General features: G+C 44.1%; 1 protein-coding gene across 1 annotated transcript in view; it reads left to right on the plus strand.

The window, feature by feature from the left end:
* The first annotated feature begins 2,640 nt into the window (after nt 1–2,640).
* Nucleotides 2,641–13,753, plus strand: part of elp1 (elongator acetyltransferase complex subunit 1) — a 68,623-nt gene continuing 57,510 nt past the window's right edge. Inside the window, exons 1-4 of the mRNA XM_067983549.1 lie at nt 2,641–2,728; nt 5,082–5,248; nt 9,144–9,296; nt 10,130–10,211. Of these exons, the coding sequence (XP_067839650.1) occupies nt 5,099–5,248; nt 9,144–9,296; nt 10,130–10,211 (385 nt within the window). The 5' untranslated portion in view covers nt 2,641–2,728; nt 5,082–5,098. The remainder of the gene's footprint in view (nt 2,729–5,081; nt 5,249–9,143; nt 9,297–10,129; nt 10,212–13,753) is intronic.

A 13,753-nucleotide genomic window follows, 5' to 3' on the forward strand; every position in this document is an offset into this window, starting at 1 on the left:
CGAATGGCCTCCTTCTGTGCCATAACTTTCTATGTTTCTATGAAAAACATTGAGTATGTTCGAAGTTCAGTTGAACAAACAAAAGGTACTGCATTTTGAGTGAACATATAAGATAAACAGAACATGTGGTTAAACACTGTAATAAAATAAAACAGCATTCTGTGGTCATAAAAATTTGACTGTTTTACTTTCACTTCGGTCCAGTATTACTGGAATCCTGGAAAGAGCAGGTACAAAGAACAACATAGTCACTTTTATGTTGCATTAATACTGCTGGGATCCCCAATTATGTGTTTTTGCAATGCTGCCTTCAAGATAAATGTAAAGCCACTGAGACTGGCAGCCCGAAAAATCTGCTAAAAATAGGTCCTCCTGCCACTGGGCGATTCCCAGCAGTTATACATTTGGCTTGTAGTCAACTGTGCAAGACTGGACTTGGGGAAACTGATAACATTATCCACAGATCTTGCACAATATAAAAAGCACCTATAACTTCCACCACTGAGCAGCAATATAGCCATCACATGTGGAAATATAACCACCACATATGCCAATCAACGTACTGTAGTTATATTGGTGAAAAAAAACAAAGCTACAACTTGTTTTAAAAAAAAGTTTACTAGCTTTTTTGAAGAACAGGAGCAAGTTTAGCATTGGTGAAGAACAGAAAACTACAACCAGGAAAAAAAGAACTGGCATAGTTTCTATTTGTGAAGAGCCTGAACAGCAACAACAGCAACTTGCATTTATATAGCTCCTTTAACATAGTAAAACGTCCCAAGGCGCTTCACAGGAGCGATTATCAGACAAAATTTGACACTGAGCCATATAAGGAGATATTAGGACAGGTGACCAAAAGCCTAGTCAAAGAAGTAGGTTTTAAGGAGCGGCTTAAAGGAGGAGAGATTTAGGGATGGAATTCCAGAGTTTAGGGCCTATGCAGCAGAAGTGACGGCCGCCAATGGTGGAGTGAAGGAAATCGGGGATGTGTGAGATGCCAGAATTGGAGGAGCGCAGAGACCTCGGAGGGTTGTAGGGCTGGAGAAGGTTCCAGAGATAGGGAGGGGCGAGGCCATGGAGGGATTTGAATACAAGGGTGAGAATTTTAAAATCAAGGTGTTGCCAGACCAGGAGCCAATGTAGGTCAGCGAGGACAGGGGTGATGGGTGAGCAGGATTTAGTGCGAGTTAGGATACGGGCAGCAGAGTTTTGGATGAGCTCATGTTTAGTTCTCAGGATTCACAAACCATGTATGGACAAGGAAGGCCATTCAGCCCATTTTAGTTCATCCATCCAAAAAGTCCCCAAGTTCACAGCATCAAGTTCATTCTTATATAATTCCAGAATTTTGGCCTCCACACTTTACCTCGGAGTCCATTCCATGTTTAATCAAAAACAAAATACTGTGGATGCTGGAAAACTGAAATAAAAACAGAAGATTCTGGAAACACTCAGCTGGTCTCTCCATCCATGCTGCCTGACCTGCTAAGTGTTTCCAGCATTTTCTGTTGTTAAAAAAAAACGACTTGCATTTATATAGTGCCATTTATGAGCTCGGGACATCCCAAAATGCTTTACAGCCAATAAAGTACTTTCGAAGAGTAGTCACGGTTGGAATGTAGGCAATGTGACAGCCAATTTGCACACAGCAAGGTCCCACAAACAGCAATGTAATAATGATCAGACAATCTGTTTTAGTGATGTTGCTTGAGGGATAAATATTAGTCAGGACACCGAGGAGAACTACCCTGTTCTTTAAAATAGTGGCATGGCATCTTTTACATCTACCTGACAGGGCAGACGGGGCCTCGGTTTAGCATCTCATCTAAACGACAGCACCTCTGATAGTGCAGCACTCCCTCCATACTGTATTGAGAGTCTCAGCCTAGATTTTGTGCTCAAGTCTCTGGAATGGGACTTGAAACCACAACCTTATTTTGCGTTTAATCAGACTCTGTGTGAAGACTTCCTTAAAATCAATCCTTACTTTGCCATTTACCAGTTTGAAATTGCATCTTCTCCTTGCCCTACGCTCCCAGACACTGATACTGCATTTCCCCATCTACAGGTCCAGGTTAGACAAGGCCTGTGGGGGTGGTTGCTCTGACTGCCTGTCTCTCTTCTGTGGTCTTGTCCACGCACAGGTGGCCCTGGAGAAGGAGCAAGCGGTGTCAACCAGTACCCTCGAGGCCTTCCGCGACCGGTGGGCACTGGGGGGGGGACTATTAGTGGATAATTGTAATAACATTATTATTAAAGGTTTATAAGTTTCCTTTGGTTTTGTGGTTAAGTTCTTTATCAGTTGTGGCCATTTTAAAAGTGTGTTTGTATGTGTGTGTGGTGGTGGTGGTGGTGGGGGGGTAATCCAGTGTTTCCTTATGGGCTATTTCAGAAAAGGATACTGCATTTCCAGCATTCATTTCAGACAGCCAGCATTTCCAGTGCACTCTTTAAACGGGATGTGGAGATGCCGGTGATGGACTGGAGTTGACATTTATCTGAGGAAGGAGGAAGCCTCCGAAAGCTGTTTACAACTCTTTAAACGGAGCAGTGCGGTGAGTCCTCCGCTGCGCCAGGGGGCGTCAGTTGGGAGTGAGACGGCCGTGTGGAGGTCAGAGGTGAGCGCCGTGGTTGCCGGGACTCGCGTGGTTGCTGTGGGGAGGAAGGTTTTCGCGCTGCTCCATAAATGAGTGAAAGTTTGCCGGCTTTTACCGAGCTGACAGCCAAGGTGCTTCTTTTTTTTTCTTTCCTTCTCTCTCTTCGGTTGTTTGTTTCTGAGGCTGAGGGGACGGCGCCGCTTCTTGCAGCCGGGGTGTGTGTGTGTGTGTGTGGTGCTGGAGAGCAGGCCCGAGAGCCGGGTCCGTCCGTTTACATTTGATTCAGTGTTATTTCGATTTATTTAGTGTTCAGCCCCTGAGCGTGTAATGGTAAGGGAGGGGTGTAGAGACAGCACAAGCAGCCGCCCCAATATCCGTATCAGCAATCCCATTATCAGTATCAGCAGCCCCAATATCATCATCGACAGCAGCACCATCAACAGTATCAGCAGCACCATCAACAGTATCAGCAGCACCATCAACAGTATCAGCAGCACCATCAACAGTATCAGCAGCACCATTAGCAGTAGCAGCACTGTGTGTCAGAGTCATGCAGCTCTGAGTGAGTCTTTGATTCCTGCCCAAACCCTGTTATGGCAAGTGGGCAATTTCAGTCAGAGCCACTGGGAGAAGAGCCACTCTACAGGGAAAACTACTTAAAACAGAGCTTGCTTAAAAAATGTAGAACAGATACAGCAAAGCCGGCATCCCGCCACCTTGCACAGCCTTCAACTCTTGACTACAACTACTTGTTTCCAGCTTTCATTTCTCCCCATCCTAATTTTCTCCCTCCCGAGTCTCATCCACCTTGGACCTAAGAAAGATAGATGAAAGTATTTTTTAAATGGTGAGGAACTAGGAACTGTGGATGAGCAGAGAGATTGAGGGATCCAAGTACAGAAATAACTAAAAGCTAGTAGACAGGTGTAAAAAATAATTAAAAAGGCTAATGGAATGTTGGCTTTTATCTCAAGGGAGCTAGAATACAAAGTGGTAGAAGTTATGTCACAGATGTACTGGAGTACTGCATTCAGTTCTGGGCACTGCACCTCAGGAAGGATATATTGGCCTTGGAGGGGGTGCAGCGCAGATTCACCAGAATGATACCGGGGCTAAAAGTGTTAAGTTATGAGGACGGGTTGCATAGACTAGGTTTGTATTCCCTCGAGTATAGAAGATTAAGGGGTGATGTAATTGAGTTGTTTAAGATGATTAAAGAATTTGATGGGGTAGATAGAGAGAAACTATTTCCTCTGGTGGGGGGAGTCCAGAGCAAGGGGGCATAACCTTAAAATTAGAGCTAGGCCATTTGGGGGTGATGCCTGGAAGCACTTCTTCACACAAAGGGTAGTGGAAATCTGGAACACTCTTTCCCCCAAAAAGCTGTTGAGGCTGGGGGTCAATTGAAAATTGAAATCAATAGATTTTTTTTATAGGCAAGAGTATTAAGGGTTACGGAACCAAGGCGGCTAGATGGAGATAAGGTACAGATTAGCCATGATCTAATTAAATGGCGAAAGAGGCTCAAGGGGCTGAATGTCCTGATGCAATGTTCCTAATTTTCTTTCCTCTCCTCTTTTTCCCCCCCCCTCCCCCCTCCCCTGCCCCCGGCCCCCGGCCAAGTCATTGACCCACGTTGGGGTATAATTCCGCAGGGACAGGTGCCCTGTGGTATGTTATCCAAGTGGCTGTTTATTTGTTAGCCTTGACACTGAGCGTTGGGAGGCTGGGTATCGCAACCAAGTCTGATCCTGGACACGCACAGCAGGGAGGGAGGAGATATTACTGAATACCAGTGAGTGTGAGAGCACAGATTTTTTTAATCATTGTTCTACTCCTGAAGCCAATTTCAGCAATCCAAATGAGCTTAATTAGCACAGACTGTGCATCAAACTTGGTCTGCATATTGTAAGAAAGGAGAAGGACTTGCATTTATATAGCGCCTTTCACTACCCCAGGACATCCCAAAGCGCTTTATAACCAATGAAGTAAGCGTTGTCACCGTTGTGATGTAGGGAAATGCGGCAGCCAATTTGCACACAGCAAGATCCCACAAACAACAATGTGTTAATGACCAGATAATCTGTTTTAGTGATGTTGGTTGAGGGATAATTATTGGCCAGGACACTCTAGTTCAACATAAGTTAGGGCATTGGGATTTTTGATTTCCATTTAATACTTCAATAAACTTTTGATATATTACTTCAGGTTAGAACAGTGTCATTGTGTTACTACAAACCAGTTTTGTGCCTTTATTAAGCCGCCACTTTCAGTCAATCTGCCAAGGCCTATTGCTAAATCTTTTAAAATAGCTTTGAAATATCCGTCTTAATAACATTTCTGCTATGTTACCAACTTCAAGTCACATGATTCTGTTTATGCCGTTAGTAATTGTTTGATTGTTCTGTGCCTATAATATATGTTTCTGAATCATATCACTGATTTGTTTCATGAGTTCACGTTTCTCTGCTTGTTTTGGGGAAGCCTGTACAGCACTTGCCATGCGTAATTTGAAATTGCTGCACAGCCTGCACTGCAGTGGGTGGCACAGTCTGGGAACACCTTGTTGTCTGACCGTACGTGCAGATACAGGAACGGTGCTTGTGGGATCAGACCGAGGAATCACAGAACTCGACCCACATACTGAACAGGTACGGATGTGTTTTAATACTTATGGATCTTTATGTAATGATTCACTACCTTTTAGTACCGATTCTTATACGAAGAAAGCACTTGGGATACTGTGAGATGTAAAGGGTGTCTTTCAGCTCAGAACCTCTCACCCATGGATGGAAGTGTTGCTATTTACAGCACTTTAGTTTAGCTAATGTTAACCCATCTTTAAAATTGGTCCAAAAGGTTAAAGATTATCATTATTGACAATAATTGGCAAATCCCATTGTATGGACGTTGGTAGATTAAGGGGTACTTTTCTGTTTTAGGTACATCACCTGAATAGTGGGATAAGGGCCAGTGCACTGCACATGATTTATGTTGTACCTAACTGGATTGAATAGGCTGTTGCGTAGTGATAGTAATGGAAAACTATGTCCGAGTAAAACTCCTGATGAGAGACTCCCTGCCATAGAAAGTCAGACTATGTCTTATAGGTTAGAATGAACTTCTAAATTTTAAACAACCAACTGCCACATCAAAACCTCTTGCCCTGCATGCTATATGACCCTATGAGTTGAACACGAAACATTGTTGTTCAGGCTTAAAGTACTTTCTGGAAGTGGCCATAGGACTTGCTATATGTCCCAGTGAATATGACAAACCTTGAGACTATTGGGAGTATGGTAGAGCTCCACCAGAGACACAATTGGCAACTGAAAAGTGATTATTTGCATTTTTAAGTTCCAAAATGTCAGCACTTTCTAATACTAAGCAGAAGTGGTCTGTTTACTCTCCCAATCCAATTGACTTACTTGTGGATTTTGTATTCGGAAATTTGCTGAATATTTGTGTTATTTCTGCTATTTCATCTTTTCCCCTCAATTTCCTCCCCCACTGGGGTACAGTTCCACAAATGTGGGCCCCTTTCCGATGCCTCATCCAAGTGATCGTTCTTCATGTGAGTGTTGGAGGCTATTTGAAGAGAGGGACATCACAGCTGAGCTTATTACCGCCTTAACTCAGCGTCCACGCACCTATCGGAGTCATTGGACAGCAATCAGGAGCAGGAATGCGGGCTGCTTTTTTTTCCCCCTTCTCAGCCCATTAAAAGAAAAATAGAAAGACTTGCATTTCTATAGCGCCTTTCACAACCTCGGGACGTCCCAAAGTGCTTCTCAGCCAATGAAGTACTTCTGAAGTGTAGTCACTGTTGTAATGTAGGAAACATGGCAGCCAATTTGGGCACAGCAAGCTCCCACAAACAGCAATGAGATAATGACCAGATAATCTGTTTTAGTGATGTTGGTTGAGGGATAAATATTGGTGCAGGACACCAGGGAGAGCTCCCAAGCTCTTCTTCGAAATAGTGCCATGGGATCTTTTACGTTCACCCGAGAGGGCAGATGGGGCCTTGGTTAATTTCCTCTTCCGAATGACGGCACCTCCGACCTCGGTACTGGATTTTGTGTTCAAGTCTTTGGAGTGGGACTTGAAGCCACAACCTTCTGACTCAGAGGCAGGAGTGTTACCCACTGAGCCACGGCTACTGCCAACAAGGCTGAGATCAGCTAAATCAGCACAACCACATCTTTAATGCACTCCAAAGGCAAGTAGTAGTAGGCTAGGGCAAGTAAACATCAAAAAGAATTAATAAATCTTCAACAAAAATGTTGTCCCGTCTCAATCCGGTGTGGAAATGGAACATAATGTTACAATAAGGGATGCTTGTCTGAGGTTGCAGATGAGGCACATTGTTGGGCCAGAGTAGAGACAGCTTTACTCTGAACCTGGCTATGCTATACGTGATTTGGGAGTGTTTGTTAATTGTAGTATTTTTGGAAGATTATTAATTTGTTCAGATGACTGAGCACTCTTTCGTGGAGTACTGAAGAACCTTGTTTGAAAAAAAAGGTGCAGTTGACCATTCTTTGAATAAAGGTACTGTTCCTGCCAAGTATGTAGCTACTAGATGCATAATATTTTTTAAAACTCCCACACATGTTTAACAAGTTAGCTGTTAACGAGGTTTTAAAAAATATTTTGCAGAATAATGTAGACCAGGTTAAATCTAAATATTTTATAATTAGTGTGTTCCGGTGGAACTGTTTAGGTTAAGAGAGGTCATTTCATAGTGTTGGCTTGAAGGCCTAGCTGTGCTTTGACTTGGTCAAAATAGCTGCGAATCTTTACAGTTGCATCCATTCCAAGATGTATAGATTGATGCTGAAGCTGGACTGCAATCTGTTCATTTTTCCCCCCTCCACCCCCTGTCCTGTTGATTCTGAAGCTGTTTTAGTCTTTGAAATGGAAATTTATTTTCCTAGATTGATGCAATGAAAGTCTCTTAGCTGTAAGGGTCCAATGAGAAATGAGCTTGTCCAGTCTAACCAGTTTCTAGCGGAAAAGTGCCGGTTGCATAACTGCCCTGATTCTGCACCAATTGGCAGTCTCGCTCGTATAGGAAACGCGGCAGCCAATTTGTGCACAGCAAGGTCTCACCAACAGCAATGAAATAAATGACCAGTTCATTTTGTTTTAGGTGTTGGCTGAGAGATAAATGTTGAACAGGACACCAGGGAGAATTCCCCTGTTCTTCTTCGAAATTGTGCCAGGGATCTTCAGTGCCCACCTAAGGGGCAGACAGGGCCTTGGTATAACATCTCATCTGAAAGACGGAACCTCTGACAGTGCAGCACTCCCTCAGTACTGCACTGAAGTGCCAGCCTAGATCGTGTACACAAGTCTCTGGAGTGGGGCTCAAACCCACAACCTTCTGACTCAGAATGCTACCACTGAACCAAGGCTGAGTGAACCTGTAAATGCTTCTCTTATTATCCACTGAACTTGGGAGGTACAATGCGCAAGACAGTGTTTTACTTTTTAATAATCATTCTGATCAAAATGAGCCATGTTACTGCTGAGGAAAGAAACTCTTCCAATTTCAGGCACCTAGTATCAGTAACAAACACTCCCAAATCACGTATAGTATAGCCAGATGCTACTCTGGCCCAACAATGTGCTTCATCTGCAGCCTCAGACATGCATCCCTTATTGTAACATTTTGTTCCATTTCCACACCAGCTGTATGCCCAGCCCCACCAGATTGAGACTGGACACAAATTTTGTTACAGAATTATTACTTCTTATCATTGTTTACTAATTATCTTACTTGTGCTTTTTTGGGGCACTTTCTGCATAATCCCACATTGGCTATTTTGGAAATTCATATTTGTTGACTCTTCTGAAGTGATTCATCCATTCAATAATACAGTGAAACCTGTAGAAATGGACGCTTCCAAAAAAAGGACACTTGCTGACAGACCCAAATAATTTACATGGTAAAATGTACAAGAGGCACTGTGAAACCACAGACACTCGCAAACTGCAGACAGCCTTCGATGCACCAAGCCCTTTTACAACTTAAAACACAGGACACAGTCTGTTGCAAAGCTGCTGTACCTGGAACTGTCACTGAGTCGGGACCACAGGCGCTTCCCCATGCAGCTTGCTTCCTTTCTGCCCCCCTAATTCTTGAGGTGAGTGTATGCCGGTCAGTGTGAGGCGGCAGCGCGTTTGTGAAAGAAACGGCTTTTGTGGAATGGGGAGCTCTTTACCCAGCATGCACAGCATCAGAGAAACTACTCTATCTCTGGGATTGAATGCTTGCACAGCTCGATTCCGGGGATGGTGGATAAAGAACTCCTTATTCTACTGAAAATTTATATAGTTCATACAATGGCCATTTTGAAAATAAGAACACCTGAAAAAAAAAAGACAGTGGATGTCAGTCCCTAAGGTGTCCGTAATTTACAGGTTTCACTGTACTGACGTTTGGCTCTCAATAAGTAAACCATCTTAATCAAATACAGCCTTGAATTGACGTTTATTCACAAAGACTTTGATTCAAGCTCTTTTTCATCCTCCTTGCAGGTGGTCAGTGAGGTGTCCCTGGTGGAAGATGCATTTCTCCCTGAAGATGGCACTGGGTATATTATTGATATCCAGGACCTGCCAGATCATGAATCCGTGTGTGTCGCCACTGCATCCGGAGATGTTATACTTTATAATCTAAACTCAAATCAGGTAAACCGTGTTGTGTGATCTTATTTTACAGGGGAAAGAAAATATTACCTAAAGAATATTTACTAAACACACTTCCATATGTGCTCAGTATCATGATACTGCTCAGATAATGGCTTGCTTTTTTATGATTAAAAAGGAGCCATGGTGTCTCCTCAGCAGGAAGGGACCATAAAGAATCAACAATAACTTGCATTTATACAGCGCCTTTAACATAGTAAAATGTCCCATGGCACTTCACGGGAGTGATTACCAGACGCAATTTGATACACAAGGAGATATTAGGACGGGTGACCAAAAGCTTGGTCAAAGAGGTGATTTTAAGGAGCGTCTTAAAGGAGGAGGGAGAGTTAGTGAGGCGGAGAGGTTTAGGGAGGGAATTCCAGAGCTTAAGGCCGAGGCAGCAGAAGGCATGGCCGCTAATGGTGGAGCAAAGGAAATCGGGAATGCGCAAGGGGCCAGAATTGGAGGAGCGCAGATCTCAGGGCTGGAGGAGGCTACAGAGATAGGGAGGGGCGAGGCCATTGCGGGATTTGAAAACAAGGATGAGAATTTTAAAATTGAGGCATTGCCGGATCGGGAGTCAATGTAGGTCAGCGAGCAGAGGAGTGATGGGCGATCTGGACTTGGTACAAGTTAGGAAACGGGCAGCAGAGTTAGGTTATGAGTTCATACAAAAGAGTCAAGGAGCATGTGGCTTGCCATATTCAGGGTTTTGGGTTGGTGAGTAGTACTGGGGATCTTAGAGGGAGAGAAATGTTAAAAAATGATATAGTTAATAGAATGCATGTGTTAATGAAACTTTGTTAATTTTGAGTTTCTATAATTTCTTCTAGCTGGAATGTGTTGGCAGTGTGGACAGTGGTCTGACTGGGATGAGCTGGAGTCCAGACCAGGAACTGGTGGTACTCACCACAGGTATGTGTAAATCTGAAGATTACTGAGTGAGTGTTATTTCAAAACCAAGCCTTCAAAAGAACATTATCAAACTGCTGTTGCAATTCTCCCACTAACAACCGATCAAATCAAAATATAGAGTTCAGTTTACAAGGTAGCCAACACCTGGACTTGGATATAGGAGACACAATATCTAAATTTGATGTTAACACAAAAATAGGGATTGTGGTTAACCATGAAAAAGACTTGGGGAGGACGTAGATGTTGGACAAAATTCAAAATAGAGAAATGCAAGGAGATAGGTTTTGAGAGGAAGAATAAAGATATAAAGTACAAACTAAATGGTGACATTTCAGTAAGAGCAGAGACACTTAGGGGTTCAGATGCACAAAAGTTTTAAAAATGGGAGGATAAGCAGATAAAGCTGTTTTTTTTTTAAAAAGCATTTGAGATCGTAGGTTTTATGAATAGAGACATAGAGCACAAAATCTAAGAACTATGCTAAACCTGTGCAAATCATTGGTGGCTGCAGTTAGAATACTGTGCCCAGTTTTGGACACCCGACTTTAGAAAGGATGTCAAGGTCATGGAAAGGGTACAGAAGAAATTTATTATGAAATGCAGAAATGAGAGGCTTTAGTTGTAAGGAGAGACTAGAAGAACTGAGGCTCTTTTCAGTAGAGCAAAGAAGGTGAATAGGAGATCTGATAGAGGTGCTCAAAATGATGAGCAGTTTTGGTAAGAACAACAACTTGCATTTATATAGTGCCTTTAACGTAGTAAAATAGGGAGAACCCATTCCCGCTAGTCAGCAAGCTGGTAACTAAAGAGCATAAATTTAAGATAATCACCAAAAGAACAAACGGAGGTTTTTTTTTTATACAGAGGGTTGTTAGAACATAGACTAGCCTATCAGACACAACATTGGCTGGACAATCCGTATTAGCTTTTTAAACAAATATTTGAAAAAGAAAAAATTTGAAGGGTATGGGGAAAGGGCATGGCAATGGGATTAAGTGTCTTTCGGAGACAGTGCAGGTGCCTGGGTTGAATGCCCCTCTTCTATACTGTGAAATTCTATGAAATCCACCTATATTTTCCTTCTCTGTAAGGATATTGGTACCAGTTCGGTTTAGTAGAAGTCTATCCTGTCTGTAGAGCTCCCTCTCCACTCCAGAATATGTTTCATTGCTGGCGTCTCACAACAAATTGTGTCTGTGCAATCAAGATTTACCAATTCCTTTAATACCACATTGAATTCCTTTATCTAAGCTCTAATGGATCAAGCTATGGAGAAACTGTTGCAATGACTGTGCTGCTTCCATTTTTCTTTTAAAATTTCACGAAGAGCAAACGTGTGGCTCTTGCTACCTCATGAGGGCCACTTATGTCCGTCTGCGCCCATCTGCAGCTTGACCCAGTTTCCTAACCAACACGTGGTTAAGAGACAGACGCAAAAGGCTCAACCTCAAGTCCCTCACTCTGACTCAGAAAGGGCAGGCAGGGCAACGCCAGCTAGATTGAGGTATGCTGTCTCAGTTGAATTTAAAGTCTATCTGCACTATGAAAGGTTTGGTGCCTGTAAGAATGTAGAATTGTCGAGTTCCTCCAGTATTGCTGACACAGTCCATGCTAACCATTATCTGATTATTTAGGTATGTGGTCAGCATGGATTTCAGAGAAAACAGAAATCAGCCAACTTTATGTCTGCAGCCAGTCCCAGGAACAAGTGCTGCAAAACACCTCACATCCATTTCTGGCAGGACCTGTGGAGAAAGAAACGGAGTTAACGTTTCCGGTTGATGACCTTTTGTCAGAAACGTTAACTCTGTTTCTTTCTCCACAGACGTTGCCTGACTTGCTAAGTATTTCCAGCATTTTCTGTTTTTATTTCAGATTTCCAGCAACCACAGTATTTTGCCTTTGAGTTCTGTGTGCACACCTTGCGACTATAACAATCCGGTCTCACCTCTTCCTTACTTCTGCAAACTCACCCCTGTTTCTGCTTTGTGGCCATTGGATTCCCAACCTTTCGACAGCACAGCGACCTGCTGCTGCAGATGGGGAGTGGAGGCCTTGAGCATCCGTAACAGGCTCACTCAGTATATCTGGACCAGCAGAGACTGATCCCGAACTCCCACGCCCCTCACCCCTGATGCTGGCACTGCAAACAATGTCACAGAAGACACGCCAGTTGATTTTAAACAATATTTTCGGTGCTGTAATTGACTTCAGCATCCCTGGGGCTAGGGGAAGGAACATGTCAGCAAGGTTCCTGTCCAGTGATTCCTCTCCTGGAAATTGTATGCGTGAGTGAGAGAATGTTGGACGAGGACAGAATTGGGCTTGGTTTTTTTTTATTCGTTCACGGGATGTGGGCGTCGCTGGCAAGGCCGGCATTTATTGCCCATCCCTAATTGCCCTCGAGAAGGTGGTGGTGAGCCGCCTTCTTGAACCGCTGCAGTCCGTGTGGTGACGGTTCTCCCACAGTGCTGTTAGGAAGGGAGTTCCAGGATTTTGACCCAGCGACAATGAAGGAACGGCGATATATTTCCAAGTCGGGATGGTGTGTGACTTGGAGGGGAACGTGCAGGTGGTGTTGTTCCCATGCGCCTGCTGCCCTTGTCCTTCTAGGTGGTAGAGGTCGCGGGTTTGGGAGGTGCTGTCGAAGAAGCCTTGGCGAGTTGCTGCAGTGCATCCTGTGGATGGTGCACACTGCAGCCACAGTGCGCCGGTGGTGAAGGGAGTGAATGTTTAGGGTGGTGGATGGGGTGCTTTATCTTGGATGGTGTCGAGCTTCTTGAGTGTTGTTGGAGCTGCACTCATCCAGGCAAGTGGAGAGTATTCCATCACACTCCTGACTTGTGCCTTGTAGATGGTGGAAAGGCTTTGGGGAGTCAGGAGGTGAGTCACTCGCCGCAGAATACCCAGCCTCTGACCTGCTCTCGTAGCCACAGTATTTATATGGCTGGTCCAGTTAAGTTTCTGGTCAATGGTGACCCCCAGGATGTTGATGGTGGGGGATTCGGCGATGGTAATGCCGTTGAATGTCAAGGGGAGGTGGTTAGACTCTCTCTTGTTGGAGATGGTCATTGCCTGGCACTTATCTGGCGCGAATGTTACTTGCCACTTATGAGCCCAAGCCTGGATGTTGTCCAGGTCTTGCTGCATGCAGGCTCGGACTGCTTCATTATCAGAGGGGTTGTGAATGGAACTGAACACTGTGCAGTCATCAGCGAACTTCCCCATTTCTGACCTTATGATGGAGGGAAGGTCATTGATGAAGCAGCTGAAGATGGTTGGGCCTAGGACACTGCCCTGAGGAACTCCTGCAGCAATGCCCTGGGGCTGAGATGATTGGCCTCCAACAACCACTACCATCTTCCTTTGTGCTAGGTATAACTCCAGCCACTGGAGAGTTTTCCCCCCGATTCCCATTGACTTCAATTTTACTAGGGCTCCTTGGTGCCACACTCGGTCAAATGCTGCTTTGATGTCAAGGGCAGTCACTCTCACCTCACCTCTGGAATTCAGCTCTTTTGTCCATGTTTGGACCAAGGCTG

The sequence above is a fragment of the Heptranchias perlo genome, chromosome 4, assembly GCF_035084215.1.
Source record: "Heptranchias perlo isolate sHepPer1 chromosome 4, sHepPer1.hap1, whole genome shotgun sequence".
In the NCBI taxonomy this organism is placed as follows: Eukaryota; Metazoa; Chordata; class Chondrichthyes; order Hexanchiformes; family Hexanchidae; genus Heptranchias; species Heptranchias perlo.